Source organism: Polypterus senegalus, chromosome 2, assembly GCF_016835505.1.
Source record: "Polypterus senegalus isolate Bchr_013 chromosome 2, ASM1683550v1, whole genome shotgun sequence".
Classification (NCBI taxonomy): domain Eukaryota; kingdom Metazoa; phylum Chordata; class Cladistia; order Polypteriformes; family Polypteridae; genus Polypterus; species Polypterus senegalus.
The window spans coordinates 38,476,198-38,501,555 of NC_053155.1; the positions used below are offsets into that span (position 1 = coordinate 38,476,198).

General features: G+C 38.8%; 1 protein-coding gene across 2 annotated transcripts in view; it reads right to left on the bottom strand.

Annotated features, from left to right (window-relative positions):
• Positions 1–7,986: 7,986 nt before the first annotated feature.
• nlgn4xa (neuroligin 4 X-linked a) overlaps positions 7,987–25,358 on the bottom strand; it is a 607,526-nt gene continuing 590,154 nt past the window's right edge. For both annotated transcript variants that reach the window (XM_039743574.1, XM_039743573.1), the window contains one exon: positions 7,987–10,431. In XM_039743574.1, coding sequence (XP_039599508.1) covers positions 9,597–10,431 — 835 coding nt within the window. In that variant the 3' untranslated portion in view covers positions 7,987–9,596. The remainder of the gene's footprint in view (positions 10,432–25,358) is intronic.

Consider the following 25,358-nt stretch of genomic DNA (forward strand, 5'->3'; position numbering starts at 1 on the left):
ATTGTGGGTTTGAGACCGGGGGCTCCATGTTTTGAGTAGTGAACTGCTATTATTATTACTATAATATAATAAAAACATACATTTTATTTGAGTCTGTAACACCCGGTGTAAATTTTGGCTATTTGTAAAAATGAATGCTTTTTTTTTTATTTTTCAGTTTTATTCTGTCAGTGACATTCATGTGGTACAACGAATTTGCCTGTCCCTCTCTGAGTTGATGGCATTTATCTCCATTCTTTTCACAAGAGCTGCGATGACCACAGTTTGTGTTGTGATTGATGCCTGCTCAGAACTATTTGTTGTGCCAGCAATCATAGATACGACTTCACGTCATCAGTATGACATGGAAAAAGTTCAGGGATTCTAGTTTTAAAATACATATTAGATCTCAAGTCAATAAAGTGTTTGTTGTATGATATGGAACAACCTATTTTTAGTAGAGAACCACCAAAAACAGTTTTTCACTAGTTATGGGACACATAGGGTTCAATATGGATTGCCAATTGAGTGCCATACTTTCTACACCTTATTGAATTAATAACAGACAATAATAACAGGCAATATTATTAATATCAAGACAAACTGAAAACCAGTGTGTCCCTAATAATTGCTTACTCAGTCTTTATATTCTTTATTAAAGTACTGTATCATTTTTTTATTAAACAGTGTAATACTGACCCGTTACAAAAAGGTGTGCTTAGAATACATGGTTTTGCTCTGACACAGTGCCACAACAGTGTTATTATCTCCCTGAACATTTGCCTACTTTTTTGAAAGTGGGTTTTTTTTTGCCCAATATGAAGGTTAGAACTACAGGTATACCTTTAAGGGATGACATGTACTGAGGACTGGTCAATGAGCAAGAGAAGGAAGTGGCTTAAAGAAACAGGATATTAGGAGCAGAGTAGGGATTTTCAAATCCAGAGGACCGCTGTATTAGCATTGGAGGGATAAACTTATTCAGTGCTGGAAGACCTACTGTTACAGCGGTCTATGCTGCACAATCCAGTGGTGGATATGTTAACCTGTTGCTGAGAGACGAGCAAGGAAGGGTTATTCTGGAGGATGTGAATGGCCACTTTCAATCTTTGAAAGATTCGGTAGTGGTTATCACAAGATACATTTTGTTTGTGCATTGTCATGTTCCCATTCTTAACATAGAAGCAGGTTTCATTGACATTACAGAGACCTCCAATTTAAATGTGGTGGCAGGTGGCAGGCGGCAGTTTGTGCATCCAATGGTGAATATACTGTAAAATAAACACTTCATTCTATCAGTAGTTCTTTCAAGAACGCCTAGGTCCGTTTCAGTCCTTTTTGGCATTGTTTATTTCTCTGATTTTGAGTTTGCTCTTGCCCTTTGATTTTAATTGATTGTAAATGTTTTGCTTTGTGTAGAAAAGGCAGTCATTACGCAACTAAATGATCACTTGAATAAACATTCTATTCTTTACAAGTTTTAGTCAGGTGTTAGAACAAATCACAGTACTTGTGTAAATACACTTGGGTAAATTCAGACAGAGGCCATTTATCTGTTCTCATCCCCCCAGATCTGAGTGCCTCATTTGATACCACTGATTACAATTTTCTTATAAATCACCTTAGTCAGTGGGTGGGCCTCTCTGGTAGTGTCTTAAATTGGTTTGAGTCTTTCTTAACATTTATAAAATTCTTTGTTAGTTGTGGTAATTATACTTCGAAGAAACATGATATTCTATATGGTGTTCCACAAGGATCTAGCCTTTTTTCCTCTTCCTTTCCCCTGATCAGCTTTTTACTATCCATATAAAGCAAGTCTAGGTATGCTGTAGTCATCCTGTCTCCAAGATAACTTTGCTTTTCTTTACAATTAAATGTCTTGTCTTTGAAATGTACTCTCAGAGCTCATACACTTCTTCTATTAAAGTCAGGAAGCTATACAAAGACATGCTTGTGCAACTTAAAGATACTCTTGGTCCATCTAAAATCAACTTGTTTATCTCACACTTCTGACATCATGAATAGGAGCCAGCAGTACACATGATTGAACTTGCACATAGCTTGTGAACTCAAACTTGCATAATGGTATCATTATAGATTTCAGTAAAAAAAACATGCATAGCAAAGCAATACCTTCAATTTACAATGTTGCAAAGCTTTTACACTTTCTTGTTAAACTGATGTAGGACAAAATGGGCAATGCTAATTCTTTTAGGCTTTAGTGGCACACCAGGGCTGTTAGGCAGCAGATTTAACAGACCTCCAGCTGCACAAAACTCCCACTTGCGTTCCAAACTATGTGACAGAACTCTTCATACTAGGATCTGTTTAGACTTCGTCTGATAACAAAGCTGTAAACCGGATGTTGAGCTGACATCTCTTTAGACTTCTTGAGCCAGAAGGCATGAAATGGACTCAAGAAAAAACAAAGACCTAAAATTCAAGGGATGGCAACTAGCATGAACAGAATAACTCGCCTATTAGAAGACACTGATGTTGTAACTGAAATTGACTTTAATCCAATCAGGGGAAGGCTCGACCTTCCTTTGGTGACCACCAGGGGGTGCGCCTGCTCCCCAAACACCTGACGCAAGAGACACAGACGCAAGTGCAGCCCAACAAACGGCTTTTATTCAGTGGGAGACGTTTCTGCCCATTTCTCACCAGCACAGTATAAGCACAACACAACATTCACAGCCCACAGCACTTTCTTCTCTTCTCTCTCTGTCTCTCCTTCTGCCTCCACTCCTAGTAGCAAGCTTTGTCTCACTTCCTCTTGACTCTGGTTCTGGATCCCTGAATGAAGGCAGACGGCGCCTTATATTCAGAATCCTGAGAGTACTTCCAGGAAAGGTGGAAGCCCTATATAAAAGGGTTCATCAGTTCCTGCAGCACCCCCAATGGCACCCCTGGAACCAAACAGGGCTGAGCTGACAAATACAAATTCCGATCGAGCCCTGTGGAGATTCAGTGCACCATTGCACCCCAGAGGAGCTGCCAAATAGCAGCTCAGGGGGATAGCACCCTTCATAAGCCATCTTCCCCAATCCTTCCATTAAGGAGGCATCCCTGCCAGGTAATGATCCTGGCTGTCCGTCCCATTTTATAAACTAGTTGCACCCTACAGGACTGGCAGAGAATGGGAGGAAGAAAGGAGAAGCTTGAAGGACTAGGAATTGAAGACACTCACTGAAATAGACTCTGGGACTCTTACCATAAGCACTCTGTGTAGATTCTCCAAATTGACTTTCTAAAATCTTTTCTCAAATTAACAAGTTGTGGCTGTCCTCTCCATGAAGAGCTGAAAAGGTGAAATTCTCTTCTTTTTGTGGACCAGAAGCCGAGAGCCAGTTTAAGCCAAAGCTGTGTGCCAGTAGTTTGATAAGGCTGAGAAGTAGCCATTACTTAAAGAAGGGAAGTGCAGCATCTAAACTCTTGGGCTCGAAAGAGTAATGCCTTTCCCTATGAAGTTACAGATGACACAGCCAAGGGCCTGACTGAGGAATGCACTGCATAACAGAGATAAAGGATCATGCAGCAAAGAGAAAGAGTGAACTCCGATACGTGGAAAATCCTTCACTTGAACCTAAAGTAGCAACAGAGCAACAACTCCACTCCATCTGGTATTGTAAAACTATGTATCTCTGACAAGATAAAGTAGAGCCCTAAATACCAGTAAACAGCCAGCCTAAATGTTACATATTTTGTCTGTCTAGTGTGTCTGCATCCTGTCTTGTATGTCAATATATACCTACATGCATTTATCATACTTGTATAATCCATGTGTTAATTAATAAATCTTATTATTCTCTTCTTTAAAATAATTGTGCCTTAGTTACATTGGTATAACTCTAAAGGCTGGAAAACCACTGTCTACAACAGAGAAACGTAAGGTAAATAAAGGAAGAGCCTTTCCGAAGTATCTGATTAATTATACTGCACAACAATTTTTTTGAAAAGTCTTGCTTCCTGAAAGATTTTAGCTGATTGTGACAGATACCTACTGGGTTTGCACAAAAATAGTTTTGGTTTTACTGCAATCTGAGAAATAGACATTTATATTTTTACTGACAATAACGTATTTAGTCAGGTTTATGTTTCGCATACATAAGACATCTGAACATACTGTCCCTGGCTGGGCAAGTTAAAATGTCTTCTTTAAATCCTATATTGATTATCAGGTACATGTTAAGCAAACATCAAAACATTAGTGAGCAATATACGTATTGTATGTATGCGAATGTATGACCAGTAGCTTTAACATAAAATTAAAGCATCTTTGTGAAATAAAGCATTTATATTTAAAGTATTTTTGTAAAAGTTATTATAAGAACAGTTCTGCTCGTTTCTCCAACACCTCTCATTTCATCTCTTGGTTTATATCCTTACAATAATATTAAGCACTTTCATTGTTCTCATAACACTCTGTAACACACATTTGAATCTAAACTCTGCCTCTCTAATATACTGTATTTAGTTTCCAGATATGACATTTCTAAGCTAATAAATAAGCAGACTCTTTAGCCTGTATTTATTCTTTCTTCCAGTCTATACGTTATGCAGTGTCAAAAAAGATTTTTTGGATTCTATCATATGAAGAAATCAGATTAGTTTAATAATGAAGTGTATATTGTCTAACATACTGTAAATGAACACTTTATATGTCTCATTTTGTGGTTAAGTTGTTATAATGTAATGCATTATAATACTGATAAGGTTGCTGGAATTTACTGGAAGGTCACTTGAAACCCAGTTTAGGATATCCCAAATTCTATAAAGTAATGTAAGTGTGACTACATGTCCCCTTTTTGTTCTTTAACACATATTACATCTTTGTTTTGCCAAAATTCTTAGTCAGTTTACTAAACTTTTTAGTTTTCACTGAAGTTAGAGTTACAATGAGTTTTTATCCTGTAACCTTAATGGAGCTTCTTATCAGTGTCAGTAGGAACCAGCACTGAAATGAAAGTCAGTGATTACTTGGCTTATTTACTCTTATTAATCTAATTTACTTTTATTATTTTTGAACTATGGGAGGGAACCAAACCAGAGTCCAGGCACTTTGAAACTAGAATGCTACTACCCTTTTGCACAGTGACGCCCATGTCATTTTGTTCTGTATCTGCATGTATTGTTTTCTTAAACATATAATTATTTCTACTTCTGATTTGCACATTTTTTTGTGGTGAATTATTTATCATACACTGGCTTTCTATGAATCAATACAGGCTTAATTAGTAAGTATATAGCAGACAGGTTAATTGTACCAACATCAGGTATGAAGAATCTCAAATACAAAATTCAAAAAAGCATTGTGAATTATTTTTTTTTCTCATTCAGTGTTGAAGATAGGCACTTTAAAAAATGCTCCTCTTATTCAAGATTTTAGAACTCCTGGTGTGATTTGACCAGCTACCTGTGGTCATGGGGTCAGTTGAAAGGGGTGTGTAGCACTCTCGCTATCTTTGCAAAAGGTCCAAGTCTTTAGAGTCCTGGTGCTTCCTGTCTTGCTATATGGTTGCAAGACATGGACGCTATCCAGTGACCTGAGATAAAGACTGGACTCCTTCACTACTGTGTCTCTTCGGAGAATCCTTGGGTACTGCTGGTTTGACTTTGTTTTGAATGAGGGGCTGCTCATGGAATCCTGAATGAGGCACATTTCCTGCATTGTGAGGGAGCATCAGTTACAGCACTACTGCCATGTGGCGCAGTTCCCCGAGGGTGATCTGGCTCACCAGACTATCATTGCTGAGAACACAAGCAGCTGGACCAGGCCAAGGGGACGTCCATGTAACTGTAGGGTGGAATTGGATCGTGTTTCTGCTTGGGGGGTTGCCAACCAGAATCCCGAGTTGTTTCGGACTTCGTGTCTGCCTGGGGGGTTGCCAACCAGAATCCTGATCTGTTTCGTGGTGTGGTGGGTGCGGCAATGCATTGTACCAGCGCATGGTCCCCAACCTGACCTAAGAAAACATAGATTCCACCTTGGAAGAAAAAAAAAAAAACAACTGAAAAAAGTTAAGTAAAGTACTGGATGATGGACCACTATCTCCAGCTCCACCTGGCAAAGACAAATTTTCTTGTTATGCCACCTCATCCATCTATTCAACACATTGTCTCTGTTCAGCTCGGCTCTTTATCACTAAACCCACCATGTCTGCACACAACCATAGGTTACTGATAGATAATGCAACGGTCTATATCTATATCTCTCTATGCAGATTCACTCCATACAAACACCCACAAAAATAAAACATACCTGAGTGAATATGCAACACAACTCCTGGTCCAGGCTTTGGTCTTTTCACATCTGGACCACTTTAACTCTCTGCTGGCAGATGATTCAAATGGTAGCAGCACATCTGGTGTTCAACCAGCCAAGGCAGGCAGATGTCATCCCATTTTATTAGATCACTGTGGTCTCTGTATCAGCACATATTAACTTCAAATCCTTGATGGTTGCCTAGAAAGTAGTCAACAGATCAGCACCTATATATATGGAAACTTTTGTGAGGACCTATGCTGTTTCTTGGCAACTCTCAGGTATGTTGATGAACAGCATCTGGTGGTGTCAACTATGCATGATATCTTTTCATGAGCAGCTCTTGGCTGGTGGAACAATCTGCCCATCTCCATTCAAAATTATCACTGTCTCAATGTGTTTAAAAAGTGTTTGAAATGAATTTCTGTCTAACTAATAATGATAGGATCTTGTAACCAAGGAATTGTAACTAGCTAGCAGTTTGTTCTTAGCAGTTCACTTGTGGTAATCAGTTTTGTAACCATGTCCTGAGATAACTAAATAAATATAAGTGTAAAAGGAGAAGGCTTCTAAAGTGTGGGATATATTCACATCAAAGCCACTAATGTGGCCTGGCTCGGTACACGTGCGTGATGGGAGATCGACACAGGCCTTAGTCAAGCATATCAGACCTAGAAATTCCACATCTGCTGGTGGCCAAGTGAGAATGAAAGTGAAGCCAGGGATGATGGTTCATCTTATTAATGTACAACAATAAATCAGTTGCCCCTCTGTCATTTTACTCTGAAACTACCAGTACCGCCGACTAAACACTAACAGGGCATTGTGCAGATTATCATAGAGGGAATCTTTGAGAATATTGAGAATTAATTTACGGGTGAATACACAGGAAAGAAGTTAAAGAAATATTGAAGAAATTAAAGAATACATCAAGAGTCGAGTGCTACAAATTATGAAGGATAAGGTAAATTCACCTAGGTAACTACTTCAAGCAAAAACTGGAGCAAAAGATGAAGAGTAAAGCAGACAGCAAAATGAAGGACCTTGATGCACAGCTAGGTGATTTGAAACATATGTCCACAGTCTGCATTGAACAATTACAACAAAAAATAATTACTGCTTTAGGGACCAAAAGTAAAACACTTTGTAGTAAACTGACTGATCATGAAAAAAATTGATAGGGCTAACAGAAGGAGTTGAAGCTGGAGATACTTGAAATTTTGCTTCATCACTTGGTATTGGGCCCAATGACATCACTTCCAACGTAGATGAAATCACTTCCAGTTCCAGGGCTGATGACGCCACTTCCAGTTCTAGGCCCGATGATGCCACTTCCCCTGACCGACCTTAAAAACTGCTATAATCCTCCTGTTCTGTGTTGAACTCTTGTCTATAAAGACTGTCAATTACTACTTTTGTCATTTTTTCAGCCAGACTTCAAGTATACAGGTAAGCTTCCCCAAACCTTTTTGTGGTGTCAAGGTCATTCATTTTAGAATATATATAGTTTATATTTTTAAAGTACGACATACATCTTTCTAGAGTTCTCCTTTGCAAGTTACGACTGCAGGGAAAAAGCTGTTGTTGTCATTGCAAAACCATGTCTCTAGTCCACAGGCATCAGATAAGGACTGTTGATGCCCGCAAGGTTTAGAGTGTTTCTTAATAGTGACACCCACCATCAGTTTTAAGACAATAAACATAAGTACCATTCAAGTACCAATGAATGAATAAACACATTGTTAGAAAATATTGTGATATTTTATTAAAAATGCTGCTGAAAATTTTATACACGTGTCCAGCCATAAATATCATCTATCATCACTTAAGGCAAAAAATGCAAACAATATAGAGACAAACAATTTAGTTTAATATCCTACATTAAAACCCTGCGTGCCTTTTCAGGTAAAGGATCTAAGGCCAGGATGGGTATGTTTTATATGAAAAATTAAATTTATGATGTTCCAATTGTTCTCTTAATTAGATTTTTTTATTTTTTTTATTTAATGGATGTATAATCCAAGTAGGTGGGTTAATGGTTATTATAGTATCCATTCATTTTTTTTTCTTTTATAACCCAAAATATCACAAGCCTGGCACAATACTTTACATATTGCTAGCATATGACAATTTGAAATATCTAACAAATATATATTTTTTACAAACATATCCAACTAATGTAGATACCAAAACCACTGCCTTTTCATATGTCCAGTAATATGCAGGTTGCTATCAAAGCTGAGGCAGTGTTAAGGTTGCTAAAAGAGGCTTATAATTAAAGTATATACTAAAGCAGCACAGAATGAATGATGAGAAAATAAAAGATTTAAATTATACCGCCAAACTGATAATTAAAATCAGTTCTTTCATCATAATGCTTGCACATCACACCATATTATATATATATATATATATATATATATAATGTTTCAAAGTGTATGAATTTGAATTTGTTTCCGCTCTTTGTTCGTTTGCTCATAGTGGTTTATGTCAAAATGTCAAACGTCTGTCCTGGACTGCAGTTTGTAAGCAATATTTTAACATGCAACAAGTGTAACCAGAAATTAAGATATGTTATGGAACACCAAAAAAATATGATTGGTCTGTAGGATAGTTTCAAACAAATGAGCAACATTTCAAAGTCTGTTGTTGTTTTTAACACAATTAAAGATTTTTTTTTATTTAAAAGATGATCTGATCAATATATTTACACACATCACAACTGAAAGCACAAGCTCCCTAAAAGCCATATTTAAACTGAAAACAACAATAAAAGCTTTGTTTTTCCCATTTCTCTGTTTTTTTTTTTTTTTTTTTTGTTTTTTTTTTAAGGGGTATTTTTTTTACTCACAACTATTTACATTTTTATACAAAGATTCTTAAATACAATTCAGGCTGGCAATTTTTTTCACTCTTCATAGAATTACACCGTTTTACTGCATAGTCCTTTTCATATAAATTTATCCCCAATAAGCTACTTTTCTTTATCCATTTGTAGAGAATGTCAGATCTTCTTGGCATACAGAGTATGGCACATATGCAGGTTTTAATTACCTTGTAATCATTTGCTACATAATAAAATGTCTATTTTTCATATAATTCTCTTTTAAGTCAATACTTTTTGAAGGGTGTCACTTGTGTTTGAACCCCTACCTTTCTCCATCTAAAATAGAGCTGAAATTCCAATGCAGTATTTCAGTAGTGACATTCACATTTCACAGGTTTTGTTCATCTCTAGTAATTTTTAGAAGGCGCAGTAACAAAATAATATTTTAACTTCTGTGATGAATCTCAGTTACTTAAAATATAGTTTTACGATACTGGTTATAAGCCAGCAAGAAGCTTGTGAGAGCTATACCCGGGTGGTGGAATGCCCATGGGGTAGGTTGGTACTGTTTTGACTTCCACTGAAGGTGTTAAAAGTGTGCAAGGGTTGCATTCCAGCTAAAGTGTTTGGAATCATGGTTATGGTATTAGGTGTCATAAGAGGAATATCATCAGGAGATCTTCTCAATGTAAGTGTATAGTCTGGTGGACAAGTAAGTCTTAGGGTGTCATGGGCCTGCAAGGATTCACACTCGTGATCGTGTTCAAGTTGCTTCATCTGCAAAGACATAATCTCCTCGTTCTGAATATGCGCAATATCATTTGTGGTATTTCTCTGAGGGCTGGGCCTCCGATGTGTCTCATGGCGTCGTTTATCCTTCTTGTAGTACAAAGCCGCAAATGCCAGGATGTTTAAAAACAACAGTGATGCCCCCACGGCAATGGTGACACTTAGTTCTGTTGAGTAATCTCTCTTGTTCTCAATAAGGACCATGTTTTCATCGGATCCTGATTTGCGTGTATCCTTGGGTTGTTTGGGATTGTTGCCAGGGATGACAGGATGCCTTGTTGTTGAAGGCCTGGGACGTTTGGTGTAACCAAAGGGTGTTGTATCCTGTGGCGGCACTTTTGTCGTTGTTGACAAATAGGGAAACAGTTCATTCAAGCTATGCAAGTGTGGTACAAGTTCCAGCCAGAATGCTACCTTTGTGGCCCGGTAGTGATCTCTAACTCTTGGTTTTAAACCGATGTGCAGATACAGTTGATCTTTTGGGTTGTATTTTGACCATGCTACCTCTTCGAATCGATTTGGTTTAGTGTGGATGAATTTGGTGTCCTGTGGGACAGGATAGTTTGGATCCCTAGAAAAAAAGAAAGAAAGAAATATTAAATTCAAAGCCAATATCTATTTCCATACAATATACTTTGGAAAAATAAAAAAGTAAATATGTTAACAAATAACGAAAATGAGAGTCTAGAACAAGAGTCAGTTTCTATTATCTTAGGTGACTAAACTGAATATTTCAGCTAAATGTGAACTGAATTTGAGTTAATTGCTTGAGTAATTTATAAAAGACTAGACATTAAGCCCGTTACAATAATGGGTGCTAGAACAGTAGTGCATAAACATTAGTAGGACCAGTCTATATTAAATGGCTACGGACCTTCACCTCATTCTGTTTCTTGTCTTAATTTTTTTTTTTTTGTCAAAAATATTTTTGCAAGAAGCCTAAAGTAAAATAATAATAAAAATAAAATAGAAACGTATATGACAACACAGTAAGTATAATTAATATTGTGTTAGTGTAAAACTTTGTAACAATCTGTAAGACACAATATCTGAAGAAGATATTGAGGAAAAATTTTCTATTTTTGTACCTCATGAAATGTTTCTATCAAATTTCATTACAGACAAAATTTTTGTAAATATTCTGAGTTTGGCAACAGTTTGCCTTCATCAGGACCATCTACAACCTTGACAACAACATCTGGAAAACTTCTAACTCTTGACAATGCAACATATAACTGACCGTGGCTGAATACTGGTTCTGGCAAGTAAATGCCAACTTTTTGTAAGGTTTGCTCTTCTGAGTGTTTCTCTTTTAGCGTTTTCCTGACGCTCATTTACTTTTTCTTCAACCGATCTATTTGCTCGTATTTTTCTTTGTCTTTCAGCCTTTCTTTTGTTGATGTTTACTTGTTGAGCTAACTGTTCTTCCAGGAGATGTTGCTTATATAGGATTTGATTGCCTGTGTCTTTTGTCCTACTTGACGTGTGTTTTTTTTTTTGGGTGGCATGTTGTTAGTAGATATGTCCGTAATATTTTTTTGTTATATTACTTTATTTTACTCTGTAGCACTTTGAGATCATTCATATAAAGTGCAGTATAAATAAAATGTATTATTATTATTATTATTATTAATATTAATATTTTCTCTTACAGTAATACTGGCTTGTATGTGGCCGTAATATGCGTCAGTGTATTGTGTGCCTTTAATTTTCTCTTGCAGTAATACTGGTTTATATTTCCATAAAATGCCTGTAATTTTCTCTGACAGTAATTCTGGCTTTGATGTCTGTAATATGACTTTAATTTTCTGCCACAACAGTGGGCAATCAGCAGAGTGTACCAAGCAAAGCAACTGATGTAATGTGTGGCGTGCAGTTGATAATTTTGACTGTGTCGTCTCCCCAGCAAGTACTGTGCAGTTTCCCAGCAAGTATTTTAATCTGTGCTGGCGTGTAGCTGATTATTGTATGTATAGTGTCTCTCCAGCAACGGATTTTATGTGCGCGGTGGCGACTACCTAATCAGCACTCTCCCCAGCAATAATGTCTTTTATTTGCTTATCATGCGCTGCCGCGGCTAGGCCATTCACTGTGTGCCCAGCTTCCAGTGTGTGTGTGTCCAAGGTGCCGTGCACATGGGAGGGGCACGGTACAATATGCGTCGTGGCCCTGTGCATGCGCACCTCACCAGAAGACACACACACACGGACACCTGGACGCACACTGGGCTTTTATTAAAGAGGATAATTCAGTGTATTCACTTAATATATTTACCATTATTTTTTAGTAAAGGCATATTGTAGTGATACTGTATTTGATCATTTTTTATTGCTCAGGGTAAAATCACAAAACCACCTCACATCGGTTAATAATATTATAATAAAATAATAATTCTTTGCATTTATATAGCACTTTTCTCACTACTCAAAGTGGTTTACATAGTGAGTGGGGAGTCTCTTCAAGCACCACTTATGGATGATGTGAAGGCAGCAATTTTCTGCCATTATGCTCACCACACATTAGCTGTTAGGTGGTGAAGTGGAGAGAGATAGTTAGTCAATTAGAGATGGGATGATTAGGGAGCCAAAATGACTAGGCCAAGTTGGGCCAGGACATCGGGATACTCCCTGCTCTTTATTAAGGATGCCCAGGGATCTTTTATAACCACAGAAGGTCAAGAAATTGATTTTATGTTTCATCTAAAGGGTGGCATCATTTTGACAGCACATTGTCCCCTTTTCTGCACGGGGGCATTGGGATCCACATTCAAACCACAGGGTAAGCGCGCCCCTGTGGGCTTCATCAGCACCTCTTCCAGCATGTGACCAAAGTTTTTCCTGGTTGGTCTTCCATTCAAGTAGTAGCTGGGCCCAAAAATGCTTAGCTTCATGTAGATTACCTTCTCTGATGTGCATGTACGATTGTACAATTCTGATTTATTTTAATTAAGTTCAACTTAAAAAATTATAACATAATTTATTGGTCAAATAACATTTTATATTTTTATACACATATTTTCTATTTTGCAAAGTCTTTAAATATCTGTTGTAAAAGGCACTATATAGCGCCTGACCCGACACAGATTGGACACGGGAGGCACGTGTAAAATAAAAGGACTTTTATTATTCTTCAGCTGGAGGGCACGTCTTCCCCGCACTCCCCCCAGCCACAACACAGTCTCAAACACCAGTACAGCACAAGCACTCTTCTCCTCCTTTGCACCACCACTCCTCCCTGGCAACCTTGTCCTCCTCCACCCGACTCTGGCCGATGAGTGGTTGTTGCTAATCCCTTTTATAGGTCACCTGGAAGTGCTCCAGGTGTTTGATCACCAAGATCCGGCGGCACTTCCAGGTATGATGAATCTGTTGCCCACACGGGCTCAGGAGTCCCAAACACAGCACCTCTGGTGGTACCTGCGGGACCCAACAGGGCTGCCCCCAACTCCAATTCCCTGGGAGCCCTATGGGAAACCGAGGCACTACTCCAGCCCAGGGGGACGGCCATCTAGCGTCCAGAGGGAGGTATTGCACTGTCCAGGGCTGCTCCCCCTGAATAAAGTATGCAGGGGCATCCCGGGTGGGCATGGACGGCAGGCGCCTGTCACACTGTTTAACACTCATTCTGTTATTTTAACCTGTTAGACCACAGATACATTTGTACTAACAAAAGCATAATTTGAACAAATTCCAAAAAATCATTGGAGAAAACTAAACCAGTGCAAATGTAGAAGAAATATAAACCACAATCACAAGCTACTGTCACAGTATCACTACAACTAAACTGACACTCTTTTGCAAGCTCCAAAGGATATAGAAGCTGGAAGAATTTATGCATGACATAATTCATAAATAAATAGACTCCACAGGTATATATGTAATTTTATTTAATAATTTTTCAAAAGATACTTGTTGATGGTATTACTTAACTCAAAAGGAATCAATACTCTACACAGTACGTAAATGAGGCTGTGGTTGAATATAGAAGTTATACGAGTTGAGACAGAAAAATAAGCGGACTGGGCTTGGGGCTTTCTTGGAAAACTGTCTGGAGGTCAACCAGATGTGAATCATAGAAATATATCCCAACCTACACACCCTCTTAAACCGCCGACCAGCTACATATATCCTGTGAATAGCCCAGTCCAAATTTACACAACAATTGCTACACGAGTTACCACGATAATGTTGGTGAAAAAATTGAACAGCGAATCAACATTAAATTTCTCACAAATTTTCTCTTTTTTTATAAGTTGACCGACAAAAACAATTTAACTCCCTGTGATTTTTACTTGTTCCTGAAAATCAAACATGACCTGAAGAGAACACATTTTTCTTCAGTGGATGAAGTGAAGACGATAATGGCAAGCCCGTTGAAGAGCCTCAAGCAAGAAGACTTCCAGCACTATTTCAATCAATGGAAGATACGTATAGTGCGGTGTAGAGATCGGGAGGGGGATATTTGACAATGTTTAGAATGCTGTAATTCATCAATAAATATATTTTTTTCACCAATCCAGTTATATTTGTGTCTCACCTCATATATTCGCATTTGCATTTTTGTGCGTCACATAAATCTCTACTACATGCATCCATCTAATCATGTCAGCCAGCATTGCAAAGTTCCATAATTCCAAGTGGCCTAATTCCAATTTAGGGTATACAGGATTTGAATTACACATAATTGTATGTGATATCTAAAAGCTTTACAAGAACTGTATATTCTTGTTCCATTTTTAATTTAATCCCTTTAAAATTGTCAGCAGCGAGAATTAATAGGGAATCTGGCTCTTATATTGATAAATGGACTGATACAACACAGCTGCTTCTAGCATGGCTGCCCCATTGTCCTGGTCACAACCCTAATGCTTAGCTTTTCTTCTCCTTAATGGGATTGGTGCTGTGTTATTCCCTCTCTTTCTGGATATCACAGTCACATTAATTCTATCCTTTCATTTTGATGAGCCTTGTGCATGGTATGAGTTCAGAGGGGCCAGAAATGTCTACAAGAACTGTCTTTCCCTAGTTTGCTAGTATACTGCTATATATGGAGAGTATAGGTTTTTAAAAGGGAACAGACCTAAAATTTATATATAATTAAAAATAAACAGGCAAGGGTCAAAACTAGAAAGTCAAAATGCACTGTCATCAAGGCTAAAAAAAATCCTAAATCGAAGTCCAAAGATGAAGCTAAAGTTATTGTACCAGGAAACACGAATCAATAATGATCACATCCTAAGGGTTTGTTATCCCTGTAATCACAAATGCAAGGAGGCGAATTGTATTAACCTTTAAACTGTCACACCAGTGAGTCACAGATTTCAAATTTCATAACCACATGACCTAACAAAAGGTCACTGCATTATGCAACAAAGTCAGAAAAAGTCAACATCCTTGAAAATAACAATGGTGTCAAAAAAAAAATAAATTAAAGTTTTAAATAAAAATCAACCTCAGTAGTAGAATATGGTTATTTAAACAAAAAAAATGCATAGAAGTTGCAAAAAGGTTTCTGGCAAGTGCGATGCGTGAAGTATGGTACCGACAGTATAAAACACAGTAGCGTCCTTTCCTTCATGTCAGTGTATTTTGGATTGTTGATAGAATATTTAGAGAGTTAGGACTTTGCATGCTTTTTCACTTTGACTTTTTTTTTTTTTTGTGGAGACTCCTGCAAACAAAATTGTCCACCCATAGCTGTGACATCACACTAAAATATTGCAAAATTAATATTATTTTTGATTCAAGCCTAGTTTTGTAAAATGTGACTTGCTTGTATGGAATTTTACTTGATTTTAATAAATTCAATAAAATGTTGAAAAATAATTTGAAAAAATTGAAATTCTTAAATAATGAACAGCCTCTTCTATTTTATGTTTTGCCTGTCTTGCATTCTACCTTTTAAGTCAAAATATAAGCAGTTATATTTATATAACACTTCTTTGTACCAAATAATTATTATTACTGTTTTTCTTAAAATGAGTGTACCTCAGTTACCTTAATGTAAGTGTAATTACTGGAAACTTCTTCTATGCATTTTCCTACATTGGCTAGCTTTCTTGTTAGGCCCAAGAGGGCTAAAAAAAGTGCAACCCTCTTATTAGAACCTTAGAATAATTGTGACAAGAACTGGCATTTCCATTCAGCCCAGCAAGGCCACTCATCCTATTCACTTTGATTGTCCAAAATAATAAGGACCCTAAAGTTTTGCTCTTACCCACACTGCTTGCTGATTTATTACATACTAGTAACAGCGACCTGCACGATAACATGCAGTGAATACACTTGACTTGAGCATTCATAGTTTTCATACTCTTTCTCAGTACATTATGCCTTCATTTGCTCAGAGGTTGATGCGCTTGCTGCTTCGTGAGCAGCTCTTCTTTTCTCCACAATATCGTCCCGCTTATTCTCTTCTTTTGTCTGCATCTTTTTGTGTTAAAACTGATTAATTTTTCACTTAAGCTGGCACTTAAGTCTTCAATCTGCCACAAGAATGATTTAAGATATGAAGAGGTAGGGGAAGTGACGGCAAAGTGGTAGAGATGAGAACGGCCCATACGCATGCGCCGCACGGCAGCCCTTCTGGCTGCTGCCGAGACTTGATTCAACAGTAAAATATAATAAAAATCAAAAGAGGAATAACCTTGGAGGTCAGTCATCACCCCGAAAGTGGATAGTTGACGCCACGTTAGTATATGTGTACCAAATTTCAGGTCAATAGGTCAAACGGTTTGTGAGCTACAGGTGATTTGAAATCCTGGACAGACAAACGAACAGCCACGGTAGCGTATTATATATAAAGATATCTGAAATAAATGAAGAAAAACTTTCAAAGACTTGTGTGAAATCTGCTCTTACGTTTCCAGCTGTGTCCCCATGGTCTTTTTGAAAAATTGTCTTTAAAGTAACATCTGGGTTCTAGTTTGCTATTTCTTTTCATATTTTTAAACTCTTTGATCATTTCATCTTAAAATATCTGTTTGCCACTGTGTACAGAATGTTTGATTTTAACATTGTATAAAGACATTTTGTATTAAAGCATATCAGTTTTTGTAATATTTCTGATTATATAACATCTGTGCCTGTTAAGTTTTCATAGCTAGGGTACTGAGAACACATAATCAACATTGATGCATCAATAAATGAATAATGAGGTTTATTTCATACGGCAGTGCCCAAGTAACTAAACTGCAATGCATTCTTCAATCAAAAAAATAATCCAATAAGTATTCCAAAAAAAAATGAGCTACTCAGTGGGAGTTAAAATCAGCCCTCAACAAATAATATCAGGTGGTTCTGTCTCACTTGAGCCTAGTTGTCTCTTTTCATTTCTCAACCCCAGTCACCCATCAGGTATGCTCAGAGGGAGCAGAGATACCAGTATGCAGAGTTGCGCCCCAACCACCTCAAATGGTCACCAGCTGGGACACTGAAGCTCAGCTCTGTTGTCCCACCACCATCTTCAGCATCTGGAAAATACCCTTGAAGCCCTCAACCGCTCCTACTCCTTTTATTCAAAGCAAGAGTAGCCTGCCCTTGGAACAACTTTCCATCACTAACTGCGGGGCCATCTCCTGAACTCAATGCCTCCTATCCTCTTTACCTGCTCATACTACTGATCTCGACTGTTTTCTCTACAAGCATATGGTCTGGATATTCTCTACCTCTGTTTTGCTTTCTTAATCAATTCTCCTTAGTTCCTCTATTGTCTCATTTTATACCATTGGGGATGCAGAATGTCAATGAGAAAACTGTCTGAACTTCTCACAATTGCACTTGAATGCACAATCAGCCAATCTCCCTATCAAATGCTCCAAAGTCTCACAACATTGAGGCAGCACATACCCACACCCAACAAACCTGAGGCACGCAGTTTTTAGTCACTAAAATCCTGCACTACCATGGATTTCTTCTCGATTCACCACAATATGTCACACATTTATTGACTAAGTACTGGGTTAAAAGCATTGTCTTATAAACAATATTTTAATCTGCTCAAATACAGTATATTTCTATGCTGTTCTGTTTTGCTTTGAATCCTGGACATGAAGCATACACCTTTGTTTTTCACAATTTAAATCACTAATGTATCTTGACTGCTTCAAATTAAACAATTAATTAAAATACTTCCTCATAATATCTGTTGTCTAAATGCAAATACATTTCTACTTGTCTTCCTATGAAACACAGTATTAAGTGTGACTTTTCAAACTATTTTATCAAGCTTTACAAGGGACCTGTGAATAATTTTCCTGTCTGCATGAAGGAAGAAATAAATAAAAGCCCCTATGATAAATAAAGAAAAGATATGCATGAGAAGAACCTTTGAGAAATTCAGACAGCTTTGTTGTTCATTCTTTTGTGCTACAGTAGAAAATATAAACTGCTGACTCATTTGCAAATGTCCAGATATTGTATTTGTTTCTGATTTTGACATATATTCATAATAATAGCAAAAGAGTTTCTTTTAATTGTTTTTCAGTGATTCATGAACCTTAAGTTAAGGTCTGTCTTTGATTGTAACTTACATCAACTAACAGGTCAAAATGCAGTGATCATATTTGCTGAAGAAATGTTCATTATATATTTTAGCGGCAATGTGTGAAAAGCAGGTATTGTATAGAATGCCTAGGAAGTCTATAGAATGCGTGATGTTTTTAGGCAAAGCATGAAATGTCTGTGTTACTTTAATATGCTATATACTTTCCCTAGGCATAATACCTACATATTATACAGAACAACTTGCCAGTTTGCCCTTTGACATTTCACAGAATGCCTAGGAAATGTTTGAAGTTTTAATTGTTTCATACTCTAACATCCCACTTTTGCCATTCTATAGAATTCCTAGGCATTCTACACAATGCCTAATTTCACACATTGACGGTAACATATACAACAAAGAGTGGAAGTGCACATAACTCAATTGAAATCTAACTTTGTTATTGTAAAGGCTGAAATCGGCAGAAATCTTATTACCCTTTCTCCTCATTTATTAAATCTTTCTACAATATTTAAGTGAATGAAAAATATATCACTTTTAACTAACATACATTAACATAAAATTCTCACACTTGCTTAATTTTATTTAGGGTGACAAGCCTGTTAAAGTCTATCCCAAGCAACAATGGCTATGGGAATGGCATAACAACAAGGTACCATAACTCATGTGTTTTTGAGGTTGTGTGAGTAAAACCAGAATATTTAGAGAAAACCTAACAGACAAGAAGATAACATACTCCACAGAATGTCCAGTCATGGAATTCAAATCCAAAATGTTATATCTGTGATTTAGTGAAGGTACCTACTGTACTGCAGTATGGTCAGAAAATGACATGTTATAGCAACATCTGAGATCATTTACTTAATAAGCAATGGGCAAAACCCGGGGAACTGCCTGTGAGCCTAAATTGAGAGGATGTAATTTAACTGCAGATGTGGGAATACATATACTGCTCAAAAAAAATTAAAGGAACACTTTTTAATCAGAGTATAGAACCAAGTCAATGAAACCTCTGGGCTATTTATCTACTCAGTTAAGTAGCAGAGGGGGTTGTTAATCAGTTTCAGCTGCTTTGGTGTTAATGAAATAAACAACAGGTGCACTAGAGAGGCAACAATGAGACGACCCCCAAGCAGGAATGGTTTAACAGATGGAGGCCACTGACATTTTTCCCTCCACATCTTTCCTGACTGTTTCTTCACTAGTTTTGCATTTGGCTACAGTCAGTGTCACTACTGGTAGCATGAGGCGATACCTGGACCCTACAGAGGTTGCACAGGTAGTTCAACTTCTCCAGGATGACACATCAATAAGTGCCATTGCCAGAAGGTTTGCTGTGTCTCCCACCAAAGTCTCTAGGGTATGGAGGAGATTCCAGGAGACAGGCAGTTACTCTAGGAGAGCTGGACAGGGACATAGAAGGTCCTTAACCCATCAGCATGACCGGTATCTGCTCCTTTGGCCAAGGAGAAACAGGAGGAGCACTGCCAGAGCCCTACAAAATGACCTCCAGCATGCATGCCACTGGTGTGAATGTATCTGACCCAACAATCAGATACAGACTTTATGAGGGTGGCCTGAGGGCCCGACATCCTCTAGTGGGCCCTGTGCTCACTGGCTGGCACCATGGAGTTTGATTGGCATTTGTCATAGAATGCCAGAATTGGCAGGTCCACCACTGGCGCCCTGTGCTTTTCACAGATGAGAGCAGGTTCACCCTGAGCACATGTGACAGACATGAAAGGGTCTGGAGAAACCGTAAAGAACGTTATGCTGCCTGTAACATCGTTCATCATGACCTGTTTGGTGGTTGGTCAGTGATGATCTAGTGAGGCACATCCATGGAGGGACACACAGACCTCTACAGGGTAGAAAACAGCACCTTGAGTGCTGTTATCAAGTATCAAGATGAAATCCTTGGACCCATTGTCAGACCCTATGCTGGTGCAGTAGGTCCTGGGTTCCTTCTCGTGCCGAGAGTATGCAGGCAGTTCCTGGAGGATGAAGGAATTGATACTATTGACTGGCCCCCATGCTCGCCTGACCTCAATCCAATAGAACACCTCTGGGACATTATGTTTCGGTCCATCCGACGCTGCCAAGTTGCACCTCAGACTGTCCAGGGTGATGCCCTGGTCCAAATCTGTGAGGAGAACCCCCAGGACACCATGCGTCGTCTCATTAGGAGCATGCCACAGTGTTGTCAGGCATGCATATAAGCACGTGGGTGGCATACAAACTGCTGAGTACTGCAATGATATTTCGGTAAAATGGACTAGCCTGCCACATCATTTTTTCACTTTTGATTTTCGGGATGTCTCTGAATTCAGCCCTCTGTAGGTTGATAATTTTACTTTGCATTAAACGATGTGGCATTCTTTCATTCCTCATACATTAACCAGTCCGTATCAGTAGAGATATCCAGCATGATTTTATTCCCATTGTGATCTGATGTATTTTCAAAGTGTTCCTTTAATTTTTTAAGCAGTTATATTTTAGCAATTGAGAATGCTTGATGACAGACTTCTACTATCCAACTGTAAAACAATATCTGAAGTTACGCACACTCAGTCCACATAAACATGAGCAGCAAAAACAAACTCAATACAAACACTGACCAGGTTAGCAATCAAAACTGAACTTGTGGCACTGTGTGTTATTATTATTATTAATACTAATTGTGCTGCCCCACATCTTGTTAGTTGAGACTGTTATTTGTTGAACTGTGCTCCCCCTTCATCTTGTCATTTATTAACACACCAGTAAATCATGTCCCACACTCACAGTAGTGCTATAAAAATCTATTAAACTCACGTAAAGCATGTACGTCCCATAATAAACATTTGAATACAATACACCCCATGTGTCTCACATAGGCCCCCCCTTATCTCTTGTTTTGGTCATGTCCGAAACGTATCTTTAGGGTATATAAACCCCTGGGTCTGGTTAGTTGTGGTATGCAGCAATTTGAACCCCTGTCTACGAGCTTCTCTTTGTCTTGATCCAACTGTGGAAATCACTCACCTTGTAAGTGTCTTTTAAAGCTTTATTGTTTAATGTATACTGTCTGCTATGCATTGCTTTGTAAATCATTCTTTATTGTCTTTGATTGTACACGTGTATATACCTGTATGTTTCTTTTGCATATATTCCATTTACAACGAGGTACGTCCAGTAAAAAGCTTTCAAGGAAGCTCGCTCACCCCTTGTCGTTTTTATGTGGATGTGCCGAGTTGTTTAAGCTCTCTGAGGCCGCGTTGCACAGACAGCGCGGAGTGAGGTAGAAAAGTAAAAAGGCGAATCCATGTCGAGGGACAGACTGCAAGAGAATCGTTAAGACAGCTAAGTCAAAGGAACGATCAAAGAAGGCTCCTATGGCAACTTAGTAAAGAGGGCAATTCCACGGCGCAGGACGGGCCGCAGAACATTGCTCCACATCTGCTAAGTAAAGGGACTTTCATGCCAGGGATCAAAGGGTGGATCTCGGGGCTACTTGGCTGAAAGGCAGTATTCATACCACAAATCGGAATGCAGCATCTCCATGGCATCTTTTAAATCAACTCCACCTACTGACAAGTTGAAGCGCAGTAAGGGCTGTTCATGCTCTGCTTTTTAATATAGATTGGCGTTTCTCGTGGCCGTAAACAATGAGAAAATCAGTTCACAGAGAAGCCAAATTTGGATCTGATTGCCTTAAGCATTTTAGCTTTCATTTACTTTGCCTCTCCTGAATCGCCTGAAATTGGCAGTCTTCTTTTGGTGTAGCTCACTACAAAGCACCCAGTTCAACTTATACAGCCCAAACTCCATTGTTGCAGACATGGAGAAGGTATGCAAAACCGATGCTGCTTCTGTGGCCATTTCAAGACACATGTGCTATTCCAACACATCAGCATGCAGTCCCATAACCAAAGCTTGTGCGTTGGCTGAAGCTGTGCGTGCACACACATCCTTTAAAGAGAAAGAGCTTGCCATTAAAAGAGAACGAGCAAGAAAGGAGGCAGAGAGACTTGCACTGGAGGCAGCAGTAGAGGCTCTTCTGTCCACAAAAAAAGCTGCTGCCGCAGTAGTGGAAGCTGTAATATTAGAAGCTGCAACAGCTTTACTAAATGATGAGATCCGAAGCTCATCTCAAGCTAAGGGAAGGACAGCAGAGTATGTACTGGAGCAGAGTGTATGGCTCACACTTGACGCTGTCACCTCTCAGCCTAACTCAACTACATGCATATGGAAAAATCACCTACATCACAACAGGACGTCATACTGAGGAGTCCTTCACGCATCTCAGGTGACCACCCATTTTCTATGAGGGTTCTGGCAGGAGAAAGTGAAGATGTCCAAAGAGTGTCATCACATCCACCACACGCCTTTTTCTCAAGACTTCGCTATCAAACAGGACTGCCTGATCAGCACATCAAGACCCCTCCTCTAAAGAGCAGCCCTCTCACAGAACAAGCCTTAAACACAGGACTTTTCCCCCAGCATAACCAGTATTCTCTGCAGCAGTCAGGCTTCTGACATGGTTGATTTTGCAAAGTATTTGGCACGCAGGGAACTTGTTACAACTGGACTCATAAAGTTTGATGACCGACCTAACAATTACAGAATGTGGCAGTCATCCTTTATGAACGCTACCCGAGGGATAGACCTGACTGCCACTGAGGAGCGGGATCTGTTAATAAAATGGCTGGGGAAAGAATCAGCAGAACATGTCTGCAGAATCAGAGCTGTTCATATAAATAATCCAAGGGCATCTCTTAAAATGGTCTGGGACTGGCAGAATGTTATGCTGCCCCAGAAGTGATAGAAAGTATTCTGTTTAAGAAACTAGAGAACTTCCCACGCATATCCAGCAAAGATTATGTCCAGTTCAGAGACCTAGGAGACCTCCTCATGGATTTGCTGTCTGGAAAAGAAGATGGATATTTACCTGGTCTTGCTCACTTAGATACAGCTCGTGGAATTAATCCAATTGTGGAAAAATTACCTCACAGCATCCAAGAAAAATGGATATCAGTAGGATCAAGGTTTAAAGAGGAACATAACATGTGCTACCCTCCTTTCTCTTATTTCACATTTATTTTGTATGCAATGAAGCCAGAATGACCCAAGCTTCGCACTATCTGGAAGTTATAGTGACACAGTCAGACATGGCAAGCCTTTATACAAGAATTTAAATCAAAAAACTCAGATACAGTATCTGTCCATAAAAGGTATGCCTTGTTAAAGTGTATCCACAAGGGCAGCCCGAGAAGACAGTTAAAATTTATGCCATTCTAGACAATCAAAGCAACCGCTCGCTGGTGAGATCTGAATTCTTTCATATGTTTGACATTCAAATACACATACACTCTACGAACCTGTGCTGGAGTTATGGAGACAATTGTCATGAAAGCAGTTGGCTTCCAAATAGAGGCTGTGAATGGAGGAGTAAGTATAGCCCTGCCTCCTCTTATCGAATGCAACTAGAATTTGAACTATCGCTCTGAAATACTAACACCAGAGGCAGTACATCACCACCCTCACTTACAGTCTGTGGCAGGCCACATCCCAGAATTGGATACTAATGCCCATATTCTGCTACTGCTTGGAAGAGACATCATCAGAGTGCACAAAGTGAGGCAGCAAATTAATGGCCCTCATAATGCACCCTTTGCTCAAAAACTTGACCTAGGTTGGGTTCTTATAGGCGAAGTTTGCCTCGGAAATGCTCACAAGCCAGCAGTTTGTACTTTCAAGACAAGTGTGCTGGAAAATGGGTGACCTTCACTTTTCATGACTTGCTACAACCACCTTTGCTTGAGAGAAGGGGTGACTTACAGCGGGGAGCCAACACCATTGGCCCCTTTGATCAAGTCTGCACATAATAATATGCTGGGCAAGTCAATATTTGAGAGAACTAAAAATGACAAAAAATGTGTCCTCTCTATTGAAGATCAAGCCTTTTTAAAGCACAAGAGGAGGTGTGGCTCAAAACAAGCGTTGGGCAATACTCTTCACTTGCATGAGCACTAGAGCTGTGCCCATTGAAGTAGTAAAATTCATAGACACTGGCAGTTGTATCAATGCCTTGCAAAGATTTTTTGCAATATGTGGCCCTGCAAAGTAACTTAGGTCTGACTGTAGAACAAACTTCATTGGAGTTAGCAGGGAACTAGGATTTGTAAAACACTCTAAGAAACATCTGAGCATCCTACGATACTTACAGGGATGTACTTGAGAGTTCAACCCCCCTCACGCTTCACACATGGGAGGTGCCTGGGAGCATATGATTGGCATGACACGTAGAATACTTGACTCTATGTTTCTACAGAGCAGACTGTCTCACCTCACTCATGAAGTCCTTTGTACCTTTCTGACAGAAGTATCTGCGATACTAAATGCCAGACCACTTGTCCAAATTTCCTCTGACCCAGATATGCCATTTTTATTGAGCCCTGCAATGCTGCTTACCCAGAAAACTGTTGTGTCAGTACCTCCAGGTAATTTCACAAGGAATGACCTTTTAAAAGCCAGTGGAGACAAGTACAAGCAATGGCAAATGAATTGTGGACATGATGGAGACATGAATACCTCCCCACTCTGCAAAGCAGGTGGAAATGGGCCCACCCATCTAGAAATTTACAAATAGGAGACATTGCATTGCTAACGGAGAGTCAACTATCACACAATGAATGGCCTATGAGATTAGTCACTTCGGTATTCCCTAGCAGTGATGGTACTATAAGAAAAATAGAAGTTAAAACTGCCTCTCAAGGCATCTCCAAAAACTTTATTCTACTAGTCCCTAAAAAGACGGATAAGTTCATACAATATTTGTATATATGTACTGTTTAGTGATATAATGTTATATCAGACGGGGAGTGTTCTGTCTCACATCTTGTTAGTTGAGACTGTTATTTGTTGAACTGTGCTCCCCCTTCACCTTGTCATTTATTAACACACCAGTCAGTCATGTTCCACACTCACAGTGGTGCTATAAAAGTCTAGGTAGGT